Source organism: Pseudogymnoascus verrucosus (assembly GCF_001662655.1).
Source record: "Pseudogymnoascus verrucosus strain UAMH 10579 unplaced genomic scaffold scaffold_79, whole genome shotgun sequence".
NCBI classification, from domain to species: Eukaryota; Fungi; Ascomycota; class Leotiomycetes; order Thelebolales; family Thelebolaceae; genus Pseudogymnoascus; species Pseudogymnoascus verrucosus.
This window is the reverse complement of record NW_017263730.1, coordinates 17,945-41,533: the sequence shown is the minus strand read 5'-3', so window position 1 is coordinate 41,533 and position 23,589 is coordinate 17,945. Positions and strand designations below refer to the sequence as shown.

The 23,589-nt window shown below is 53.7% G+C and overlaps 4 protein-coding genes across 4 annotated transcripts; all 4 read right to left on the bottom strand.

The window, feature by feature from the left end:
- Positions 1-281: 281 nt before the first annotated feature.
- Positions 282-3,785, bottom strand: VE01_10460 (uncharacterized protein). Its single transcript, XM_059464158.1, has 8 exons — positions 3,147-3,785; positions 2,965-3,099; positions 2,827-2,909; positions 2,675-2,778; positions 2,341-2,625; positions 2,192-2,285; positions 2,098-2,139; positions 282-2,046 (listed from the first exon to the last, which is right to left on the bottom strand). Exons 1-8 carry the CDS (start codon positions 3,706-3,708, stop codon positions 379-381), a joined length of 2,973 nt encoding a protein of 990 aa, XP_059319243.1. The 5' UTR covers positions 3,709-3,785; the 3' UTR covers positions 282-378.
- A 717-nt stretch (positions 3,786-4,502) lies between these two features.
- On the bottom strand, positions 4,503-7,578 carry VE01_10459 (uncharacterized protein). Its single transcript, XM_018279857.2, has 5 exons — positions 7,162-7,578; positions 6,885-7,080; positions 6,597-6,825; positions 5,820-6,538; positions 4,503-5,757 (listed from the first exon to the last, which is right to left on the bottom strand). The coding sequence occupies exons 1-5, from the start codon at positions 7,441-7,443 to the stop codon at positions 5,414-5,416; spliced, it is 1,770 nt and encodes a 589-aa protein (XP_018125371.1). The 5' UTR covers positions 7,444-7,578; the 3' UTR covers positions 4,503-5,413.
- A 1,470-nt stretch (positions 7,579-9,048) lies between these two features.
- NIK1 (histidine kinase osmosensor) lies at positions 9,049-14,102 on the bottom strand. The gene is made up of 4 exons (XM_018279856.2): positions 13,884-14,102; positions 10,136-13,820; positions 9,542-10,024; positions 9,049-9,391 (listed from the first exon to the last, which is right to left on the bottom strand). Exons 2-4 carry the CDS (start codon positions 13,631-13,633, stop codon positions 9,365-9,367), a joined length of 4,008 nt encoding a protein of 1,335 aa, XP_018125372.2. The 5' UTR covers positions 13,634-13,820; positions 13,884-14,102; the 3' UTR covers positions 9,049-9,364.
- A 3,224-nt stretch (positions 14,103-17,326) lies between these two features.
- On the bottom strand, positions 17,327-21,816 carry VE01_10457 (uncharacterized protein; the record flags this gene model as incomplete). The annotated part of the gene is made up of 2 exons (XM_018279855.2): positions 18,269-21,816; positions 17,327-18,211 (listed from the first exon to the last, which is right to left on the bottom strand). Exons 1-2 carry the CDS (start codon positions 21,494-21,496, stop codon positions 17,327-17,329), a joined length of 4,113 nt encoding a protein of 1,370 aa, XP_018125359.1. The 5' UTR covers positions 21,497-21,816.
- Between the last annotated feature and the right edge of the window lie 1,773 nt (positions 21,817-23,589).

The window sequence follows — 23,589 nt, the reverse complement described above, 5'->3', positions numbered from 1 at the left end:
CTTCAACAGTTAGAGCTGGAGGGGTTGAGTGGATGGATGGGTGGGTGATGGGGGAGAGAGCGTTAGTAGGCGCTGGTAATTGAGTAATCTAATGAATGGCTCTTGACGATGAGTCTGTATTTTGAAGTACTTGTCAAGATGTGAAGGGAGGTGAGGAGAGGCGGGGTCCTAAGGAAACGTAGCATGGGTTCGCTATGATATGCGCCATTTTGAAGATACCATCACTCGCGGGTTAAGAGAAGACAATGTCAATGGGGGTTATATATATTGGGGTGCGTGAGCGCTGATATCCTTAGCACCTCATTTTTATAGTCGTAGCATAAGTATGTTTTTTCCCAACCAACGGAATCGAACGCGTCCACGCATTTTCTACCCCGATCAGGAATCAAAAATCGCCCCAAAGGCAGGAATGCCTCTACTCTCCATAGCATACACGATCATCTGCGTCAACTTCTTATTCGAAATAACACACACCGCCTCCGCATTGCTCTCCTGCAAAAGACGATACGAAATGGCGACCATATCCGGCCTTCCCATCGTTTTCGTATTATGGATCACTGCGTCTGGATCTGCATCATATATAGCCTTGATGATCTCAGGCCCAAAATTCTTCTCCGGATGGGGCGTCGACCAGAAGATACGACATGGAACTTTCTTGGCGTATATGACAGGCAGACAGGGGCCGATGCCAGATCCAGTGCCGACCAACACTATCTTCTTGAAGAGAGGTGCAATTCGAAGAACGCCGCATGCGGGGACGCCTCGGACCCAGAGCTTTGAGGGGCCGTTTTGGATCTGGTTTAATGTCCAGTCACCTGCGTTTGAGACGAGGAGGGAGAACCCCTTTTCGTTGGGCTTGGCGATTGTGGCGAATGCGTGCCATTCCACTAGAGGCCGCTGGGAGATTCGAACGGCGGTGCCTACGACTGGGGTGGTGTAGTCGAAATAGAGACGGACTGCGTGGCCGGAGAGCACGTCGCGTCGAACGTTCACCTTGCGAAGGTTGAGCCAGGGGAGAGCGACGCTGCTGGTAGCGATGAGGAGGAGCCAGAAGCCTGGACTGTTTATCAGGGCTTTCCCTAATGTGGAAGTGCCGCGCAAGCTGTCGCTCAACACGATGGTCTGTATCCAGAACAGCGCCAGTGCGGTCCATCCGGCAAATCTATGGATCAGCTCGAACCGATTATGGAAGCGAGCGCGGAATGTAGGATGGGCTGAGATGACTATGCCCACAAGCAGCGCTATGAGTGTGTACGAGACGGCGAGAACAGCTGGGTGAGCGGACTCGATTGTTGCTGCGATGGTGAAAACCAAAAGCCAGGCAGTCGCTGCAACGCCTGCACCGCTGTGCAGGCCCCCAATATGATATACTTTGGCACAGTTGCGCCGTATGAAAAGGGGAGCAGAGGTGGGGACAGAGCATGCGAGGGTGAATAAAAGGTTGACAACGTGGTCCTGCCTCATTAAGACCGCGGTACATAAATTCGCCCCTATTGCGGTCCCTAAACTTGGAAGGTCTGGTCCTTGGACTGCGTAGCGGTGGATCATGTAAATCACCGCTACCGTGTTGGCTATGAAGACAACTGAGAAGAACCGTCGGTATAGAGAAAAGAATCGGTGACGCAGCGCTCTAGCTCCGTGGGTTCCGAGTTTTTGTGGAAGTGGATGCTTCTCCTGAATACTCGAAGTGGAAGAATCAGTTTTATTCACTCCTGTGTCTGACTCAACAGTTGTGACAGCTGTATCATCCGTGGAAACCGGATATTTCTCTAGGTCATTCAGAGTTGCTGGAGTCGGTTGGGCGATTAACTGCATTTCCTGGTTGGCCGGTATTGAAGCCAAAAGAGCATGCTTGTCAATTTTGCCATTTGGAGTAAGGGGTAGATCGGATCGGTACATCCATGAACTTGGTATGGCATAATATGGCTGACATTTACTAACCACAGCATTTACAGCAAGCTCTTCGACATAAGATGGGCCAGAGTAGAATCCCCAGAGGACTTCGTTATTCAAAATTGCACAAGCTCGACTGACACCGGGTGTTTGCTGTTGACCTTGTAAGATGTTGCTTTTGCCCAGGCCGTGGACATGACTTACCTCTATTGCAGTGGCCACACTACTTAACTCCACTCTGAATCCCTGTTGATAGTTAGGAAAGATCACAGTGTGTCAAAAGGATGAATAAACGCACTTTAATCTTTACTTGATCATCGATTCTTCCAAGAGTTTCCAAGGTGCCATCGTCTCGCCATCGGCCAAGATCACCAGTGTTGAACATAAAAGACCTATTACTGGCAATTAGTATACAAATTCAAATATAATTTCGAATTGGCTTCATACCCATCATTAACAAACTTATTCAGTTTGAACTTCTTTGACGTTTCTTCTGGTAGATTCAGATAACCTCGTGACACACAACGACCGCCGGCCCACATGAGACCGATACTACCAATTGGAAGGGAATTTTCATTTTCGTCAAGAATGTACACATCAGTGTTTGGTACAGGCCGCCCGATCGACATATCATACCCTGGCTGGTGAACATGCATAGTGTTCACGATCGTAACCTCTGTCGGGCCGCAACAGTGATAGAGAGTGGCCTCCTTTGCCCATTCATCAGCCAGCCTTTTTAGAAGTCAGTGAAACGCTCTTCTCGGCTTTATTCAAAACTTACGATTTTGGACACGGCTCTCCAGCCAAAGCCACCACCTGAATGTTAGGATATTCAGCTCTATCCAGCTTTCGAAGAACTGATGGCGTTGCTATAATCGTGTTGGCCTAACAAGGTGAGCAGAGTGACCTTTGAATAAAACCTGTGGCACCTACCTGCTTTAAAACATCATTCCAATTCGAAGTACGCAAAACCAGCGTGCCTCCATTTAAGAGTGTTGCCAGGATTTCCCATTGTGCTGAAGCCAAACAAATCAGACCTCGCTCTAGATATCAAGGGGGAAAGGAACTTGCCCATGTCAAAAGAGATCGATAGCAATTGCGGCACTTTCGTGCCTGTACTGATACCGAGATTCCCAGGAGGAAGACAGATCAGGTTGGTTACATTCTGATGGCTGACATCAACGCCCTTTGGTTTTCCTGTGGTTCCTTTTCAAGGTTAGAAAATTTGCCTCATAAGATTCTACGAGAATTACCTGAGGTGTAAATGATATATAGTCCATCTGATGAATTAAGACTCACAGCTGGCCTTTCTGTGGAAATGGAGCTGCTCTTTTCATCTCTAGGAGCATCTAATACGACGATCGTCGTCGTGGAACCAGCACATTGCTGGACTTTGTGATGGAATTTCCCAAGACAGAGCACAAACTGTGCTTGTGTGTCTTCAAAGATGTGGGACATGACATTGTCGGGCACTACTCCGCCATCTAGAGGAACGTATTGACAACCGCATTTTATTACGGCAAGAATTGCAACTACCATATCAATAGAACGCTGAAGAACGAGGCAGACACGCTGCCGTGGCTCAAGGCCACTCCGAATGAGGTCATTAGCCAGGACATTGGATAACCTTTCGAGCTCCTGATAAGTAACGCTGTTGCCATCATGTTCAGCAGCAACTAGTGAGGGCTGGGAGTCAACGACATCTTCGAATGCCTTGTGAACCAACGAGAATCTAGGTTCAACACGAGGTCCGTGACCAAAACGATGAAAAAGATCCCGATCGGCAGGAGTTAAAGATTCCAACTCGTGAAACATGCTTGCTACGCTCAAAAAGACTTGCTTGTTCTCGTGAAATGGAAGGATTTAAAACTGTGGAAGCCACTTTTATGTCGTGTTCGATTTTTGAGTAACGTTAGACTAAAGAATATATATAGACCCCCAAGCGCTTTCCTTCTGCGACTGCCAAAGACACTCTAAACTGCTTTCAAATGCTTTAGTAAGGAATAAGTGCAACCTGAAGAATCCCATCATCCCTCTGTAGATTAATTTCTAACTTCGGGTGATACCTGTGTATGCTTATGGGGCCATATTCGACCTCTGCCCCAAATACTAAGCTTGTTTAGGAAGTCTGACTTGCATCCCATCTTGGCGACTCAGCCTGTATATCGGGGGCGACGGGGGCCGAATATATTGCTATTAATATAGGATCCTTAGCCACCCCAGAGTTGATCCAATAACAAAAGCGTAAAAGTACATTATTCTGATTCGTGATCGTTACGTTAGCACCGTTTAAATCTGCGATCTATAACCGTTCGCGGCTTCGGGCCGTTAGTTGATCGCCGTGGTTGCAACCAATTGAGAGCAGATCCACCAAAGCCAAGGCTCTAGAGTTCAGCCAGCAGGCTGCAGGGCACAGCGACATCAATGTTAAGACTGGTAATAAGGGATTCCTCGTTGAAGCCACGCTGTAAATATATTGGCACGTTGAACCCATGCTCTATACGACGTAGCATCGTGGCCACACAAGCAAGGCCAGCCGACTCCAAATTGAACCTTTTGCTTCCTGGGGAAATCGGAGCCGCTCCACCACGAAACAACAGATATGGACCGAATAAGACACGAAAAATGGAACTGATAAGGCGCAAGCATGTGTTGACGAGTTTTCCATTTAATATCTCTTCTCAGCATAGAGATCCGGTTTGCGGATAAAATATCTACAGTCTAGGATCGCTCCCATAAGAGACCTGGTATAACCTCCCTCACACCCAAACCTCGATCTCAGTCATACATAAACCACGGAGAGTTTCCTCCGCACATATATCCCTCAAGCTCCCTACCCCATACTTCTGATCGGCAGTCTGATAAACCTCGCCGGCTAGCATGTCCGAAAATGTCAGGTGCCTGAGTAATGCCCCCTGTGCCCAACCATCCCCCAGTACCATCCCCAACGTAGCCCTGGCCGTTCCCATGATCTTCGTACCACCACCCCCCGTAATGGACCAATCGGCTTGGCAAGCTCACTGCGTTACTTCCGATTGATCCTAATGAGACCTTCCTTATGGGCTGTCTTGAGCTTAATTAACCTCTCCGATTACTCGTTTTCAACTTTCCCATGTTGATTTCCAGAGAACCCTTGCGAGCATTAATACCTTTCCCTTGTTTTAGGCACTTAGCCGTGAATGGTATTTGCTTCCTTTACGTGTTATCTCTGTCTCCATTGTTCTCGTCCCCCTCTTGTCGGCTTCCTTCTGCCGTACAAACCCCTCCTTTTCATCGTGTAACTTCTCCTTCTTCAAACAGCCTCCACCGAATATTCGAAGGAAAACAGAACACCCATGTTTCAAAAGCAGTCCCTCATAGCTAATCATCGGCTCATGCCATTTCCATTCTATTAAACCCGTATATACCCCGCTTCCATGCCAAATTAATAAGATATTATAAGGAGAGTGTCTTCCCGAATCCCATCTACATTCTATTTCCACAAATCAAAAGTCCGCCGTGCATACCACCACCCCAACACCTACACCACCTCCTTCGGCTCCCCCTCCTTCTCCACCCTCGGCGCCTCCCCCTCTCCCGCCGCCGGTTCCAACGTCCCCCAACTCGCCGCAAACGCAATAATCGTAGACGCACCCGCCAACGCAATCGACACAATAAACGCGGTCTGGATACCCTTCACGTACGCCCTCAGGATAATCGGCACCTCCGTAGCGGTAAACGTTGTCCGGATGACCGTCGCGCCCGTTGCGATGACCTTGGCCGGGCTGATGGCTGCGTCGGACTGGAGGAGGTATTCGCTGAGTTTGGCGACGAAGGCGCTTTGGCCGGCTGAGACGAGGAAGGCGCCGCCGATGGTTTGGACGACTGGGGGGTGTTAGTATGAGCTTCTGATACAGGTTATGAACGAGGAGCGCTGGGGGACTTACAGATAATCATAGCTGATCCAGAGGGGATGTCAATCTGCGGCAAAGTCGCCTGAGCAGCAGAGACAGGAACCTGGAAGCCCAACCCAAGACCGAGACCAGCGAGGACCTGGTATCCAATCCACTTCGACGACCCAGTGCCGATATCAAGCGTGTAAAGCAATCCAACTCCAATAGTCGTCAAGACACCCGCAACAGCCATAAACGGCATCGCGCGTCGCGTAACAGTAATTCCCACCCCCGAAATGATAGTCGAAAGCGTAATCGCCAGAATCAGCGGCAAATTCCTCACTCCACTCTGAATAGGCGACACATTATCGATGACCTGGAAGTAAATCGGCAAATAATACAGGACCAAGAAGTACGTCCCCGCGATGGTAAACGAGTACGCCATGCCCTGCCAAATATACCTATTCTTCAACAACCGCGGCGGCAACATGGCGCGCTCACCTAACCACCACTCGTTGAAACCGAAGGCGATCATGAGGAGGGCGAACCCGACGAAGAGGCCGATGACTTTGGAGTCGTTCCAGGGCAGGGAGACGCCGCCCCATTGCAGGGCGAGGACGTAGCAGATCACGGCGCAGAGGATGAGGACTATGCCCGTGGGGTCGAGTTGGAGCATTTTCTCGCGGAAGGTCGCTTCGGCGGGCTTGACGTGGGCGGGGAGCTTGAAGAAGAAGAAGAGGATTGCGGCGGCTACGCCGCCGACGGGGAGGTTACTGGGTGGGGTTAGGACTTTGTTCGTTCTTGTTGTGGGAGCAGAGAGAGGGTTCTTACATGTAGAAACACCATCTCCACGAAAGGCGCTCGGTGAACACACCACCTAGCAGCGGGCCGATGACAGCGGAGATACCGTAGGAGGCACCAATGATACCTAGATATGCGGGACGCTTCTCTGGCGGAGCGAGGAAAGCGACGAGAATGAATGCGCCAGACGCAACACCGGCAGCGCCGAGACCAGCAATGGCACGTCCGACGATTAAGGCAGTGCTGTTTGGGGCGACGGCTGGAGGTGGTGGTTAGCTTAAGGGGTATGTCAACTCTTGGGGATGCGCAGATACGTACCACAGATGAGACTGCCTAATTCGAAGATGAAGACTGCGACGAGGTATGCCCACTTGAGGGGGAAGTACTTGAAGAGCTTGCCCCAGGGCGAGGTGAATGAAGCTACAGTGAGGAAGAAGGCCGAGCCGTACCATCCAATCTCCGAAACGCTGTGGAATTGATCTGTGATCTTTGGGATGGCTGTTGCTACGATAGTCTGCAGGATTAAAAATATCAGCACTCGCACTCTTGTTATCAGAAGAAAGAGAATGGGGGGAAGGAAAGAAGGAACACGTACCAAGTCCAGCGCAACCATGAAGATCGACAGGATGAGAGCAATGAGGATGAAGAAGAATTGGAGGCCCTCAGGGTAGTCGCTCGGTGAGAGGGTATCCTCTGGTAAAACTCCGACTGCATTCCCAGAACTACTATCGACATCTGTCTTCTCAGCTTCGAAATCCGTGTTTTCCGCATCGCCATCCATTTTCTCAGCGTAATGCTCGTTGTTGTCCACAATCGTATTAACCTCCGACCCCAAACCGTCTGCCCTCAGGTCATCGTGTGCCTTGAGAGCAGCCATTATAATATCTCTCTTTAGTCGACTTGCTCAATCCCAATCCCTTATTAAGAAACAGTTAACACAGTAGAGTAGTAAGAATCCTCTTTCGTATTGTTCCTATACTAGCGGAATGGTGAGCGTGGAATAAGTGAAGTATCTACAAACAACCCAAACAACAATCTCACGGGAGGTATTAAAGGAAATATGAACCCCAGCGTGGGTCTTGGATTATTCAATCCCAAACACCCATCGGACCTAACCTATCTTCCATCTCCGGTCAGCTTACATACTTACTGTCAAACCTCGCGCGCTGGTTGGTATACGCGGTGAGATTAATTATGGATATCTGATAACAAACACCACCACCGCCGACTCGGCGGACATGGCGGCTGACGTAGTAAGTAAGCCTTAAACCCACCACACACGCCAGTTCGCTGTGCCAAAACCCAGGTACTCCTTAAATCCGCCACCCACATCAACCAACCACCGGCTGATACCGAATCGCGTCAACAGAGATCGTCCATGGTATTAATAAGCTTTGTCACAACAGCCCCTCTAAAACCCGCCCCGTCGGACTTAAGTAGCAGACAAGCAATGCTTGTCTACCTGCCAGCAGTCAAAAGGTTAAATCAGTTGGGTGGGTGGGTGGTGGTTTCGGACTTTGTGGACTTTGCGCACCCACCACCGGACGTTTAAATAACTTCCGAAAGCTGTCTGTCGGTGGTAGCTTTCTTCGGAACTTCCCGAGTATTACTCACGCCGAAAACCTTGTAGACGCCGTAATAGCGCAGATCTGGTTAGCTTGAGATTTTCGCAGGGTGTCTTACGTGAGCACGTTTTTTTTTGTCGGTGTTAGGGAAGAGCCGTGATTTTGTCCGTGTGTGTGGGATTGGCAGTGACACGTCTTGACACGTCTTGGGAGGACGAGCGGAGTGGGGCGGGGGAAATGGCGTTTGGAAGATTCGAGCACGCACTATAAGCACTTATGGGGTATGAGACGAGGAGGGTGAGGGGGGGGGTTATATAGAGCTGGCTGATTGACTGACACTGACTGACTGACTGGCTGGTGGTGGGTGGGTGGAGATAAGGAAGCAGTGAGATCGTATACGCGCACGCTCTTCTAGATAAACAGTACGAGAAAGATACGAACGAGCTTCACAACAATGAAAAGGGGGATGGAAGAAAGAAAAGAAAGTAGTCGGAACGATTTCAATATTCCCTATCCATCCATATACCCATATAACCCATAATAATCCGTACAATAATCTGTCTGCCCCTTCCCCGTCGCAGAGCCATAAAGCCTCTTGAACCATCAAGCTAGGAAAAGCAGATGCCACATCCCCAATCTCATCTCATCTCATCCCAACCACCCCCTCCCCACTTCAGACGAGCCAACCACAACTAATATCAGGTATATAATCCATCCCTCATCCATCCATCCCCTAGATTACCTCATCATCCAAAAATAGCAACAACAACAAAAACAACAAACATCAACGCAAGAACAACACTCAAACAAACAGCACAAAAACTCGTTCAAAAAAACATTAACACCAAACAAAAAATAACCACAGGGAAATATAGCAAGCGTGAAAGACCCCCCCACCCCCGTAGCCAGTCCCCGCCCACCCCATAACGTTTCATTCCCATATCCCCTGTTCGAAAGGGGTTCAAAAACCAAACACGCACCCCATCCCTTCCCCGCCAGAAAATTCGACAAACAAAAAAACGCCCGCAGATGACATGCACGCACGCCCTGCTCCCCATCAACCTCCCCATCCTCGTCTCGAATAAAAACGCCCCTCCCCCCACCATAACAAGTTGTCTCGTATCGTTCGCTCGTAGAAAAATAATCGCTCGAACCAGAAAGAACAAGAAAAAGAACATCCCCCCCCCCTTTTCCAAAACAAAAGAGGGGTTCAGTTTTCAAGTTTTTCATCTTTCAACTACCATGCGCGCGCATCAACAACTACAAGAAAACAACCCCAAGAGATTAGCCAACCTTCCTCTTCTTCGCAGCCGACGCAGCCTCCGACGGAGCCGCCGCGTCCGTCTCCCGGCGGCGGCGATCGTTGGCAGCTGCGGCAGCCACGGCGGGGCGAACGGCAACGCTACTCACCCTCGCAAGCGGATCATCACCCTCCTTCGCCGGACTTCCCTCCTCCCCCTTCCCCGGTCCCGGGCTCGCGCTCGCACCAGCCGCAGCCGGCGAGCGCGCTGACCTCCCCCCGTTTTCGAGGGGAATATTCCCCTTCCCCCCCGACTTGATCTCCGCCTTCTTCTTGGCCCCGGGGCTGAGCGGGCTCAGTGGCTGCGGCGCCTTGACGGGCGGCCCGATCTTGGTAGGTTTCTCTTCTTTGGTGGATTGGCGGGGTTCGCGGCCCTTCTCGAGGAGCTGACCGCCGAGGGTGGCGCATTTGAGGATCGTTTGGATGAGGTGGTTTTGCTTGAGGGGTTTGGAGAGGTATTCGTCCATTTGGGCTTGGATGCACTTTTCGCGGTCGCCGAGCATGGCGTGCGCGGTTAGGGCGATGATGGGGGTGCGCGTGGTGCCGATGTTGTATTCGTATTCGCGGATCTTGGCGGTGGCTTCGAAGCCGCCCTGGGGAGAAGGTTAGGGTTAGTTTTTCGTGGTGGGTGGGGAGGGGGGTGGGGATCGTTTTTTTGCCAGGGTGGATGGGATGGAAAGGGGGAGGGGTTAGAGAGGACATACCATAATAGGCATCTGCACATCCATAAGGATGCAATCGTATCTCTTCAGCTTGATGGCCTCAAGCGCCTCAAGTCCATTACCCACCACCGTCACGACGTGATGGTATTTCTCGAGGATCTTGACCGCCAACCGTTGGTTGACAACATTGTCTTCAGCCAACAGAATATCGAAGCTCTTCGTATTATCCGCCAACGACGGCATCGCACGGTTCTCCAGCGCAGGAATCATACCATTACCCAAATCGATGGTCTGGCAAGGCGTCGTCATGTACGACGTGATACCCAGATCCAAAGCCGACTTGAGGCTAACATGCACGACAGGCGCCAGTAGCACAATAGGGATGTACTTGAACTCATCGATCGACCTGAGTCTGCGGCCAGTCTCGATAGAGTCGACGATGACGACGTCGTAGTTGGATGGGTGGTTGGCCGGGCGGCCCGCCTGCATGAGGTCCGAGTGGCTATCCGACTCCACAACCACAGGCTCGAGACCAATCTGCGACAACATGGAACTGATCTCCTTGCCGTGTCCCGTCTCGCCCTTGTCGATGAACAGCACCTGGTGGCCTTGATACGGCTTGAGCGCCTTCTCGATGAAGCTGATGTCCGACGTAGCCAGGCGCACCGTGCACGTGAAGAAGAAGGAACTGCCCTTGCCGTACGTGCTCTTAACCCACACGTCACCACGCATCAGGTTAACGAGGCGCTTCGAAATCGACAGACCCAGTCCCGTACCACCGAACTTACGCGTCATCGATCCATCAGCCTGCTGGAACGTGTCGAAGATAAGATCCAGCTTGTCGGCCTGGATACCGATACCCGTGTCCGACACCGAGAACTCGATGGCGTACTCGTTGTGCTCGCAGTTATCCTGGTCTGCCTTGCGGATCGTCAGGCTGACCTCGCCGTTCTCGGTGAACTTGATGGCGTTACCGACCAAGTTCAGGATGACCTGGCGCAGACGGAACGAGTCTCCGACGACGTGATCAGGCACCGAGCTGTCGACGCGGTAGGTCAGGTCGAGGAACTTCTCGTTGGCCTTGACGGCGAGCGTCTTGAGCGCATTGAACACGATGCTTCGCACCGAGTATGGGATCTCCTCCATCACCATGCGGTTCGCCTCGATCTTCGACAAATCGAGGATGTCATCGATGATTGTGAGCAGACTGTTAGCAAGGTTGTGCACAATGTTCAACATCTCACGCTGATACTGCGTAAGGTCCGTGTCAAGCGTAAGCTGCGTCATACCGATGATACCGTTCATGGGCGTTCGGATCTCGTGGGACATATTGGCCAAGAACTCGGACTTGGTCCTATTGGCCATCTCGGCCGCCTCCCTGGCAGCCGTGTTCCTCTGAATCGATTCTCTCAGGTTAAACACCATCTGGTTGATCTTGCGCTTCAGCTCGTCCATCTCACCCGACGCCTCGACCGTGATCAACTTCGTGAAGTCGCCATCCGTCGCCGCGTTCGTGATGTCGCCAAAGGCTCTCACCTGCGCCGTCAAGTTCATAGCCATGGTGTTGACATCCGTTGTAATCTCCTTCCACCTTCCGCCGATGCCCGCCACATCTGCCTGACCGCCCATCTTGCCGTCAACACCGACATCCTTCGCCACGCGCTGGATCTCGTTACTGAAGATCGACAGACGGTCGACCATGTTATTTATCGTCTCACGGAGCACCAGGATCTCTCCCGCGGCCTCGACCTCAATCTTCTGGCTCATGTCGCCGTTCGCGATAGCCTGCGTAACGGTCGAAATACCTCTCACCTGCGACGTTAAATTCGACGCCATGGTGTTGACGTTCTCGGTGAGGTCCTTCCACTTGCCCTCCACATTCTCGACCTTGGCCTGGCCGCCCAGCGTACCATCCGTGCCGACCTCTCGCGCCACCTTGCTCACCTCGAAGGCGAATATACTCAGCTTGTCCACCATGGTATTGATAGTAATCTTCAGATCCAGAATCTCTCCCCTGACCTCGACGCCGATCTTCTCCGTCAGGTCGCCCTTGGCGACGGCAGTCGTGACCTTTGCAATCTCTCTCACCTGCGTCGTCAGGTTCATGGCCATTCCGTTCACGTTTTCGGTGAGGTCCCTCCACGTGCCCTCGACATCATGCACGGTAGCCTGCCCACCTAGCCTACCCTCTGTTCCGACCTCTCTCGCAATCTTCGTGACTTCCCGCGCGAACTGCTGCAGCTGGTCCACCATGGAATTTATCGTAGACTTGAGCTCGAAAATCTCACCCTTACACTCGGCCTGCACCTTCTGCGTGAGATCACCCTTGGCGACAGCCGTCGTAACCATTGCAATATCGCGCACCTGCGTCGTGAGATTGTTCGCCATGGCGTTCACATTAACCGTCAGCGTATTCCACATGCCCTTGACGCCCTCGATCTCTGCCTGCCCGCCGAGAATACCCTCCGTGCCGACATCGCGCGCGACGCGAGTAACCTCTGCTGCGAACGTCCTGAGTTGATCCACCATGGTATTGATAGTCTGCTGTAGCTGTAAGATCTCTCCCTGCGCGGGCCTCTCAATCTTCTGCGTAAGATCTCCATGCGCGACAGCCGTCGTGACCGCGGCAATCTCACGCACTTGATCCGTAAGATTCTGCGCCATAACGTTGACATTCTTCGTCAGCTCCTTCCACGTCCCGTCCACGCCGCTAATCTGCGCCTGTCCACCAAGCATACCCTCCGTTCCGACCTCCCTCGCCACACGAGACACCTCGCTGGAGAAGACCTGCAGCTGGTCCATCATAGTGTTGATAGTGCGCTTGAACGTTGTGATTTCAGGGTCCATCTCCACCGAGTGAATCTGCACCTTCTTGCTCAGGTCACCCCTCGCAACCGCCGTAACAATCTCTCCAATCTCCCGCAACGCCTTCTGGAAAGCCTCATTGGCCTGCTGATGCTTCTTGAGCTCGCGCTCGAGGGCATTGACGCGCTCGACCTCAACGGCCTTGAGCGCCTTCTCCTGCAGCTGCTTCTGCCTCAACAGCTGTGCGTTGACGCTGGCAAGCTCGAGCTTCTGGCTCTCGAGCTGCCCAGACTGGTGGTCAACGTGCTCGCGCAGCGCCTCCAGCTGCTCGCTGCTCAGCTTGGTGTAGGTGACTGTGCTTTGCCCCGCCGGGCTCTCCCGCGACGCCAGCAGCGTCGACACGATCTTCTCGCGCGCGGCGCTCGTCGAAGCCGTCGGGATAATGTCATCGGCGGGGGAGGAGTCGATGCTATCATTAGGGGTATCGGGCATGAGGTGGTCCTTTGAGGACGCGGCGGCGTTGGACTCCAGGAAGCGCACCCGCTTGGCGAGCGACGTCAGCTCGCGCTCCAGGGCGTGCTTGGCCGGCGTTGACGAGCCAGGCAGGTGGATCTCTTCAATGCCATTAGTGTCTGCATCTTTACGGGATGCTTTCAAGGCTGAAAGACCTGTGGGCGAGGTGGCCAGGCTTTGAATGTAGGCGGTCGCAGCAGCAAGTGCCGCATCGTCGGTCATGATGTCCGAACGATGGATGGCCTGCCACAAAGGCTAGGCGATGATGCAAAATTTGCAGTGATATGGTTGTCTGTCGGGGGGGGAGATGTTTCTTTGTTTTCGCGATGGTACTTTTTGGAGAGTCGTTCGTCTTTCCGACCTTTGCCGCTCTGTTCGTAGGAGATCGATGGTTCCAAGTATTTCTACCCTGCACCTCGAATGTCAGTACCCGCGCCCGGCTCACTCGCCTCAGGGAAGCAGGGGCCCCTACGGTCTCTCTCAGTCTCTCTCTCTCTTTTTCGAGTTGTTGGTATCGACAAGTTCGATCGAAGAAGCCCAAGCCTAGTCGATGGTGGTAGATGGCAAGAGGCGAAGAAAGCAGCCGATTCGTCGTCTCTGCGTCGGTCGGTCGTCTTCTTCTTCTTCTTCTTCGTCTTCTTCGTGGGGTCGTCGTCGTGGACACCTGGTGTTCAGGCGTGCGCACCGGTTGTGGCAGGGTGAATTGTACAAAGGGAACGCGAGCCGGTGGTCGTCAAGGCTGCCGGGAGGAAATGCCCTTTTCCGAATCGGGGGTGGGGGGACGGGCGGCAGACCAGGCCTGTTTGGCGAAGGGGAGAGTGGGAATTGGAGGCAACAAAGTTCCCCAAGCCAAGGCAGGGCAACACAACGGAAACACAGTATAGCACAGCGCAGCACAGACACAGAGACAGGGTCTATCTGAGGCTGGTGTAGACGGGGGGGTATTGTGAATATCCTCAAGTCTACTCGGCCAGCTTGAAGGGTCGTCTCTGTTCGCGATGGCGCCAATGCTGTGGTGCCATGAAAAAGGTACTGGTTGATGTACAGTGTATAGAGTACCGTACAGGAGGAGTGTACAGTACTGTGCAGTGTATGGGAGGATTGATTGACGCTGGGCTGTAAACTCCGGACTGTGGTGTTGAAGTGTCCTATACAGCGAGTAACGAGTACACCTGTTCCCTCCGCCCTCGGTGAAGTTTTGGCGCAAAAAGGACCCCGTACAGTGAATTAGGGTAGACACAGCAGGCTAACAGTGCGCTAAACTGCAGTGATGCGAATTATCAACCACAGTAAAAAAACACTAACTGCACCACTAAACTAAGCACTAAGCCACTACGGAAGGCTCAAAGTACGGTACGGCGGTAGGGCCGAGTGGGAACGGGCAGGGTTTTTCTTTAGGGATGGGATAGGATGATGGGATGGGTAGGGTTTGACGGGTAGACGGTTAGACGGGTACGAGGAGGCGGCTGTGGTGTGTGGCTGGTCGGTGTGGTGGGTGTGGGTAGATGAAAAAGATGGGATGAAATGATTTAGGTGGTGTTGCCTTATAGCTCAGGACTTAACTACCTAACTCTCTACAATACGAACATCGCATACTGGTGAAAAGATGGGATGAAGTGATTTAACGTCTGTTGTTGCCTTAGGATTCAACTGTACTCTTGCCAACTAACTTGGTTATTGCCTTAGGACTCAACTACGGTGTAGCATGCAACTGACTCTCTTCTACTACTATACGAAAATCATACTCCGTATACTGTCTCTTTACAAGGCGGAGACAGGAAGGCTACTCTCGAGTACGAGTATGCAATACTATATATGTACATGCACCATCCATCTGATACACACACACATGCAGCTACATCACATCTCCATCCGCGTGGTGCATAGGCGATGTCTGCCTGCCTGCTGCTTCTGCCGCCTACACATTCCCATTCCACAGCCGTACTCTAGTCTACCCTCCCCTCCTCCTACAACCCCCCTAATCCGGTAAGACGAAGGCAACTACTGTCGACATCCATACACACCAGTAGACCCTTATTTTAACCCAGAACGGGCAAACCGTCCATCCATGCACCTTCCCGCTCACTTTCGAAACACACCACCACGCCGTACTATACAGTACTTCCAATAAACATCCACCGTAGAATACCGTAGCGTAGATATGTAGATACACACACGCTCAGTGGATACGGCGGCAAAGGGGCCAAAAAAAATGGAAGGCGCCAAATCAACTCTCTTAGCACAGTAGCACAGCACACACTCGGCACAGACAAGACAAAGAACAGCTTGAATCGCGCACCGGCTGGGCAGGGGTGATTACTGGATTAGGGATGGGGGGTACGGGATACGGTACTCGTGGCAGAGGCAAGGGGGGTGGGTGTGTGTGGTGTATATACTTTGTTCTCTGTGGACTGTGATGGGGTGAGTGTATTCTCTCTACATATAACCAGTTTCTGCGCGTGGAGTTTTGTATATCAGTATACCATTCCTACACCCATACACTCTCCTCCCACCCCCTCACTCCCATATACCGCCTCCCCCCTTCCTTCCTCCCTTCTCCAGCCTCCCACCGCCCTTCCTCCTCCCCCTCCAAGAAAAACCCTCATCCATCCCTCCTCCCACCACCACCAGCCAGGGGTCCACCACCACACCCGCCCTCCCCTACCCTACCCACTCTACCCAACGCACGCACTATCCCCCATCCATCCACCCCAACCCTCCACCGTCATGACGTCAGTTCCCCACACCACAAAGCCCGCCTTCTTCCCCCCCTAGTCCCGTTCCAAGGCTTGCTATGCCCCTCCAAGACTATCTAAACCCTTTTAAGTGTGCTAGGACGAGAGAGGTGTGGTGCGTGGGATGGGGCGTGGGCTTGCCTAATTGGAGTTAGTGGGTTGGAAGTGGCTTAGGCTTGCCTAATGAGGGTTGGTGCGTGGTGTGGGTTGGAACGGGTGGAAAGGGACAGGGGGGGTGGTGCTGGGGAGAGAGGCGTGGTGTGGAGGAGAGGGTACGGGGGACGGTTGGGAGGCAGGGTACGGGGGACGGCGGTAGGGTAGGGTAGGGATAGGCGGCTGTTGGTGTTGGTGGTTGGCGTGGTGGGAGGCAAGGAGGACGTGTGGTGATGGTAGGTGGTCACCAGGAATCCCATACACAAGGCTGGTAGGTAACCATCCATATCATACAGTAAGTAAGGGGAGGGAGGTCATGTTGGACGTGACCTCTCACTTCACCACTCTCACTCTCACTCCAATCCAACCCCCCACTCCCTCCAACCAACACGACCAACACTATGCTGTAGACCAAACGAACAGACGGCTAAGTGCTGAGCCCCCGTGCCCGTAATGAGGGATCTAGCGCGCGAGTACGGACGCTCGTTTTCAGCCGAGGCAGCGGTAGGTTTTTTGGTGGTGCGTGCTGTGGTGTGCACGGTGTGGTGTAGGTTCAGGGGGGGTTGAGGAGGGGAGGATGAGGCTGTAGTGTGGGGATGGGAGATGGGGGTTTGAGGGAGGTAAATGTGAATATAAATGTTTTGTCAGGGAGGGAGGTAAACTAAGAGGCTATATATTAGCTAAAGAGGTAGGAGGCGTCGATATTTCAGCTTCGACAACGGAGGAGAAATGAAATAAATATCTAGACCGCGTTATTGATAGATTCAACATCATCCATTCATTCATCCGTCTACCTAATTGTAATAACCTCAGTTCAGTCGCTAGCTATAACCCACGCTTAACGCTCGCTGCACACACGTCGTTGGCCCTTCCTAATCATCCATCCATCCCGTAAGGAACACAAGAAAAAAGAGCAATGGTATCGCCGCAACCCCCCCACCTAGACAACCCGCAAGCAATGAGACCCCTAAACATTTCCATCTGACCCAACAATCAAACGCCCCATCCCTTCCCCCCCTATTACCCCCTACCTCCTCGGCAAATTCCCCCCCCCAAACCTCCCCCCACCCCCCAGACTCTGCCTCACAATCGACTCCGCCGCCGCCGCTGCCGCTAAGCGTTCCCTCTGCCTACTCCGATCCCTCAGATACGCCACGGCGACGCCCTCATGTCTCATCCGTAGAATCCTTAGGATAACGTCATCACTCGGATCCGCCTGTGCCTCTCTCCTCTTCTCCTCTTTCGCCTGGCGCATCGTGCCTAGGTTCCTAGACAACATGATACTCTTCCCCCGACGCAAAGACGTAGCGCTCCCTAACCCAACACCTAGCGACGGTCCCAGACTCCCCGGCGGCAGGGAGAGGGATGTTCGTTGTGCCAAGGCTCGAGCTGCTGTGGCAGACGCCATGCGCTCCGACGTCTTAATAAGCGAATCCGTAGGGTCGAAATAGAAGAACGCCAGTTGTTTGAGTTCATGATACTTCGCATTCTTCAACACATCATCCGGCACCCCCATCGCCTCCCCCGTCTCCTCATCCCTCGCATTAAAGAAAGCCCTCAGCAGCTCAAGCCACATAAACACCGTATCCGCCTCCTGCCTACTCAGCGCCTTCTGCGGACTCGGTTTATCGCTCAGCGGCGGGATGAGCAGCGCCTCGATGGCGAGGAGGACTTCCTTCCACAGCCGCGTCATGACGGCGATCATGGACGCCGTGGTGAGGGTTTGCTGCATGATAGCGAAGTTGTCGTCGAAGTAGGTGAAGAGGGGCTTTAGGGCGTTTTCGATGTCGATGGGGAGGAGGGGGGGGGGGAGGGATTGCCGGGTCTTCCACATGCTGGTTATGGAGATGCCGCGGGAGAGGAGGGAGCGCAGGGCGTCGGGGGAGAGGGAGAGGTTGATGTAGGTTGAGAGCTGGGGTGGGTTAGCGGGGGTAACAAAGAGGGGAAAAGAGGGGAGGGGAGGGCTTACCTTATCGGTGATCTTCCGAATCATATCACGCTCGGTGCGCTTGAGGAGTCGGAAGGCCTTACCGAAGTAGAACTGAATATCGTCGCGCTCGCCCTCCATACCGATACGGAGGAGCAGTTTCCCCTGAGTGTCAAGGTTGAGCCAGCACTCCTTAGGAAGGTAGTCCGAGAAATGCGACGGGTCGAGTTTGAGCGACGTGCGACCCATCAGGTCATCATCGCCGAAGGTGTCGAAGTCCCAGATCGTCGCGACGATGTTGACGGGGCCAGACACGATGATGTCGATTGACTCGTCCCAGCGCGGGTTGAGGTTCTTAGGCACGACCCGCGTCTTCATCAAGCGCTTCTTGAACTCGTCGCCGAGGATGACGTACGGGTCGCTGAGGCCATTCGTGTCACAAGCCTTGAGATCCTCGCCCTCCACAATCTTGACGGTGAAGACGTATTTATTTGGCTTCCGCATCTGCTGCTGCTCCTTAGGCGTGATATTCCGCTGTAGCACCTCAGCGCACGCATCGACATTCATCATCTTCTCGAGCTTATCGAGCTGCTGCACGGCGAACTCGATGTTATTCAGCTTCACCAGCGACTGCGGGTGGAACTGGAACGGCTCCATCTTCTCCTTGTTGTTCCACGCGTCCTTGGCGAGCTGCATCCACCGGTCCTGCTTGGACTGCTTAGCCGCCGCCTCCTGCTCCGGAGTCAGCCGGTTCATTTCCTTGGTGAAGCGCTCCTCGACAGCTTCGCAGTATCGCGCTAGCCCCACCCCGAATGACTTCGACAGCGCAGTCATGAACTTGGCGTGGTGCACGTCGTCGTCCCAGTTGAGCTGGAAGATCTGGTCCGTCGTCTCGTTGAACAGCCGGAAGACATCGATGGCCGACACGCTGTGTCGCTCATTATCGGTCGGGTTCTCCGAACGCACCTCGAACTTGTCGTGAAGGATCGCCTGGTCGACGAGATCCACCATCTTCTCGTCCGCCACGTTGATCCAGCGCCACACAAAGTCCGCCAGCGCGTCCTCAATGTGGAACGCGAACGGCACGTCTGGCAGCGCCTGCTGGTGGATGCGCCGGATCTCCACGAGCTCCTTGTACAGCGCGAAGCCGTCCTCGAGGTCGACCTCGGAGTTATTCGCGTGGGCTACGTTCATGATCCGCTGGATCAGGTCCGCCGCGTCGTTCTCGAAGCTCGGGAACATCGTCTCCACCAGAACCGTCAGCGGGTTCACGCCCATGAACTCGGGGTTCTTCTTGTACCGCTTCTGGATCCGAGTGCACAGCTTCACCACCGACTTGCCTAGCTGCACGACGTGGTAGAACTGCCATTCCTCCTGGTTTTGAGGCACCTCCGCCTCGAGGTATCCTCGGTAAACCGCTGCTGCTTTCTCTCTTAACCCCCTATCCAGCTGCTCGCTATAATCCTGTACCTGCTCCGGGCTCTGCTGGAAGCACTCGTCATTATAAATATGGCTCTCCAGAATCACCATTACCGGTCCAACTGACGGCGGCTTCGAGTCATAGCAGTGCTGCAGTACGTCATACAGATCCCGCAGCAGTGAATCGTGGACACTGACAAGCGTATGCCGATATAGCGCCATGTCATTGATAGTCCAGTGCGAGCGGTCGATGGACTGCAATCCACCCGCATGTGCAAGCGTGCTAGACTTCTTGGTCTCAGCGGGTGGGTTCTTAATCATCTCAAACGCCGCATCGAGCTCCTCGAGCCCGATTTCCCGGTCCTTGAAGCGCTGCACCGAGACGTCGAGGTAGAGGATCAGCCGGGAGAACTGCGGAACGCGCCATCTAATCGCGAGCTCGGTGAGGAGTTCGAGGGATTGCATGCTCAGAGGTGGGGCTGGGGCGCCGCTCTCTGCATTGTGTTCTGTATGTAGTTGATCGAATGTAGCCGCGTGCATGAGTATGGATCTGTAGTATGCCCGTGGGTCTGGAGGGATATACACGAAGCTGACTTCTTCGAGATACAGCCGGGTAGACGGTTCATCGCTCAATGACAGGCCGCTCATATCTGCAGGTTGCGTCTGGCTGAATGATGACAGAGATGTGCGCTCTGTCGGGCTTGAAATAGTATTGTAATAATCGGCATCCGGTTGCACTGGTATAATAGTAGGTAGCGGCTTGTTGGGCCCAGTTGTCGGTGGAGCGGCAGGCTTAGTACTCGCCGAAGATGATTTGGCCAATTCAGGCTTAACGTGTAATATATCCAGCATCAGCTGCGACAGGTCATGACTCTCCGCCTTCTTCCACGCCTGGTACCCCTCATCGACATCGAAGTCATTCGAGGAGAGGACGCGCGCCGACTGCGAGTTGATACACTGTTGGTACGACTTCAGCTCTGTCAGGGCCACCTCCTCCGTCCAGAACTTCTTATTCGCATCGATATCAGACTGCACCTGCGAGTTCCTCATCCCGAATATGCGTCCCACAACCAGCACCATCGGCATATCCTTCACATCGTAGCTGATCGGGTTGACAACCTCAATATATGAATCGCTAGGGCCCGCACCAGACGACAAGTCCTGATCGTCCGTCAGGAGCTTCTTCTCTAGCGTCGCCAGCCGACTCATCAGCTCTGGCCTATCCTTATCATAACCATGATCCTTCATCGTATTGCTCAGCAGCCTCAGAAACAGCGCCACATGTCGATCCAGCAGATTCTTCCACGAGTCATCCCCCGGCGGCTTCCCCTTCTGCAGCGACTTCACCGCATTCGAATAAAATATCAACACCAAATCCTCCACACGCCTCTCCTGCTCCATACGCCTCCTAAACGTCGTCTCCGTGAACGCCGTATACGCCTCCGCAAAGCTCCTCTTAACCGCTGGATCATTATACCCCGGCAAGCGCTCCTTCATCATCAGCACGCCCGTCATTCTCTTCTCCAACGGCCCCATAAACCCATGCGGCAGCTTCGCGCTTTTCGCCGAGCCAACCCCAGACAAGTCCTTCACCAGATCCCCAACCGTCGACGCCCGGTGGCTGATCGCCTTCGGCGCAGGAAGGTACTGCTTCCGCTTGGCGCGCGGCTGCAGCAGGTGGTGCAGGAAGGCCGCGCGCAGCGCGTACGTGTAGCTCTCGTTGTACGTCACCACCTTTGGCATGAAGCGCGAGACGGTGCGCGAGAGGCGGTCGGAGAGGGAGCCATTCATGTTGCGCGGTAGCCGGCGCGTCGTGGAGCCCCGCGCCGAGCGCGACGAGGACGTCGACATCGCTGCGATGGGAGAGGGCGGCCCGAGGGGGAGCGGGGAGGATGTGGTGTGTCGTCCGCCGATGGATGGTGGTGGGGGGTGGGCGCGGGGAAGGCTGGGGCGTCTGTTTGCTCCTGCTGCTGCCTGTTGTTTACCGGCCGGGGGTGTCGAAAAAAGGAAATATACGTTTGAGGCAAGGCACGCGCGACGTTCGCGAGCAGAGCTGTGATGGGTGGTTCTTCTGGTGCCCGTTTGGGACGTTTCTCTCGTCTTTGCTACGTTTGCGTCAGGTCCAGCCTCGTTGCGGCGGCTGGGCGGGTAGGTTTGGCGGCGGGTATACGATACGGGTAGTTGCGAAGCAAGAGCCTCGTCATGGTGGTGGTGTTGTGAGCAGGGCCAGGGGTCAGATTGGGTTTAGCGAGGCTGCGGCCGCCGCCGTTAGGTTGGTTGGTTGGGTTTGGTGGGTGCCGGTGGGCTGGGGGATCAAACTTCTTCTCAAACAAAACGTCACAGAGGGGCAAAATGTCCGATAATGGTAATAATAGCAACAATGGGTTCGGCTTGCATATTATGGGTACGAGGCTATCGTGTTCCATTCACTAAGGTACTACTGTAAGGAACGTGCTATTCATGGCCACCACCCGGCAGTTGATATTGCGTGAGAAAAAAAGAAAAAAGAAGGAAAAGAAAAAGAAACATCGATAAGGAGGGGCATTGTTTACACCTGTGTTTTATCGTGAATTAATTCCCTGTCAAGTGCACACTCACTGTGTACGAGCAAGTACTGTGCAGTACAGTAACAGTACAGTACAGCACACACACACAGCACAACACTATAAAACCAAGGCATGAACAAAAACGACGTGTTGCTTTGCTCTCCCGCTGTGACTCTCCGTAGTCGGTGCCCTTCTGTCTCTCAGCCTTGCAAGCGTCTTAACGTCCGACGTCCAACGTCGTATTATCATCGGCCTGCAGCACGCAGCAGCAGCATGACGAGGCTGATCGGCAGGAATGGAAGGTTGGGGAATGTGGGATTTAAGCAATTTGCTGTGCTCAATCTCGAGTAAAATCTTACTGTACTTCGTACGTACAGACCTGGCTGTCATCAGACAGTTCATTGAACCCCCGATCCCACGCTTTCTGCCCCTGACCGACAACTCACTGGTAGAGAGTCAAGTACTCTAATCCTCTGATCCTCTAACCCTCTGGTCTTCTGCACCTTGCCTGTTCCCGGTCCCCGGAGGGATCCATCTGCACCACCCTGACGCCCAACCGACGGTGGGAAGGTTGCAGCGCATATGGTGCATGCTAAGTATGTGCATGGGCGTGCATGTCTCCCAATACCACATTCCACATATCACCGTCGCCCCCCTACCGTCCCACAATCCCACCGTTCCCAGACGGCTATTCTTTGGCCCCTTCCCTCCCCCCGTCTCTTATCCGTGTAAATTCGACGACCGCCAAGGCCGCACCTGCACCCGCACCTGCACCACCCTCACCTCCCTTCCCACAAAACCGGGCTTGCAAGCCCCTGCCACTTCCTCACCGGTGTGGAGACCACCGTCACACCCTCACACCGAACATTCGTGCCATACAGTAGTCCAACGCTACTCCGTCCGTCCAGCACGCTATATCGCGCTCCATCCCAAAGCATCGTGACGATGCGCGGATCAACGTGGATCAAATCCGCCCGCGGCCCAATCACCGCGCTCACTCCCGCCCGGGTTCCAAACCTGTGATTGCATCGCTGGTGCCCCTGTCTCCCTGTCCGCCCAGGGCAGAAGTGTCAGGTGAGGTGAGGGCTTCCTCAAGGTTGAACGAAGTACGGTAAGCGAGGACCCATCGGTGGCTCCCGCTACTGCAACCACCGCACCCACCCACACACTCGCACTGCCTAAATCGTACGAGCCTCAAGGGCAAGGGGATGGCTAGGGGATGGTCATTCTGCCACTAGAGGAATTAGTACTTCAGTAGAGTATGGATAGTACAGGCCTGCCCCAGAGGAAACTTCTGCCGACGACTCGTCATTTTGCGGAGTGAACCCCTACTCAAGCCCATACTCGGCTCGTGCCTCTGTGCTGTTGACGCTGTACTCTGTTGTATAGCGGAGAGCA

Coding starts and splice junctions, on each gene's coding strand:
- VE01_10460 (XM_059464158.1), bottom strand. CDS start 3,708: ATGTTTCACGAGTTGGAATCTTTAACTCCTGCCGATCGGGATCTTTTT. Junction 2,910..2,964: donor ATCGATCTCTTTTGACATGG/GCAAGTTCCTTT, acceptor GTTTGGCTTCAG/CACAATGGGAAATCCTGGCA. Junction 2,626..2,674: donor GGAGAGCCGTGTCCAAAATC/GTAAGTTTTGAA, acceptor ACTTCTAAAAAG/GCTGGCTGATGAATGGGCAA.
- NIK1 (XM_018279856.2), bottom strand. CDS start 13,633: ATGACCGACGATGCGGCACTTGCTGCTGCGACCGCCTACATTCAAAGC. Junction 10,025..10,135: donor ATGTGCAGATGCCTATTATG/GTATGTCCTCTC, acceptor CCTTCTCCCCAG/GGCGGCTTCGAAGCCACCGC. Junction 9,392..9,541: donor GTGATGATCCGCTTGCGAGG/GTGAGTAGCGTT, acceptor GTTTTCTTGTAG/TTGTTGATGCGCGCGCATGG.
- VE01_10459 (XM_018279857.2), bottom strand. CDS start 7,443: ATGGCTGCTCTCAAGGCACACGATGACCTGAGGGCAGACGGTTTGGGG. Junction 7,081..7,161: donor TCATGGTTGCGCTGGACTTG/GTACGTGTTCCT, acceptor TTAATCCTGCAG/ACTATCGTAGCAACAGCCAT. Junction 5,758..5,819: donor TGGATCAGCTATGATTATCT/GTAAGTCCCCCA, acceptor AACACCCCCCAG/TCGTCCAAACCATCGGCGGC.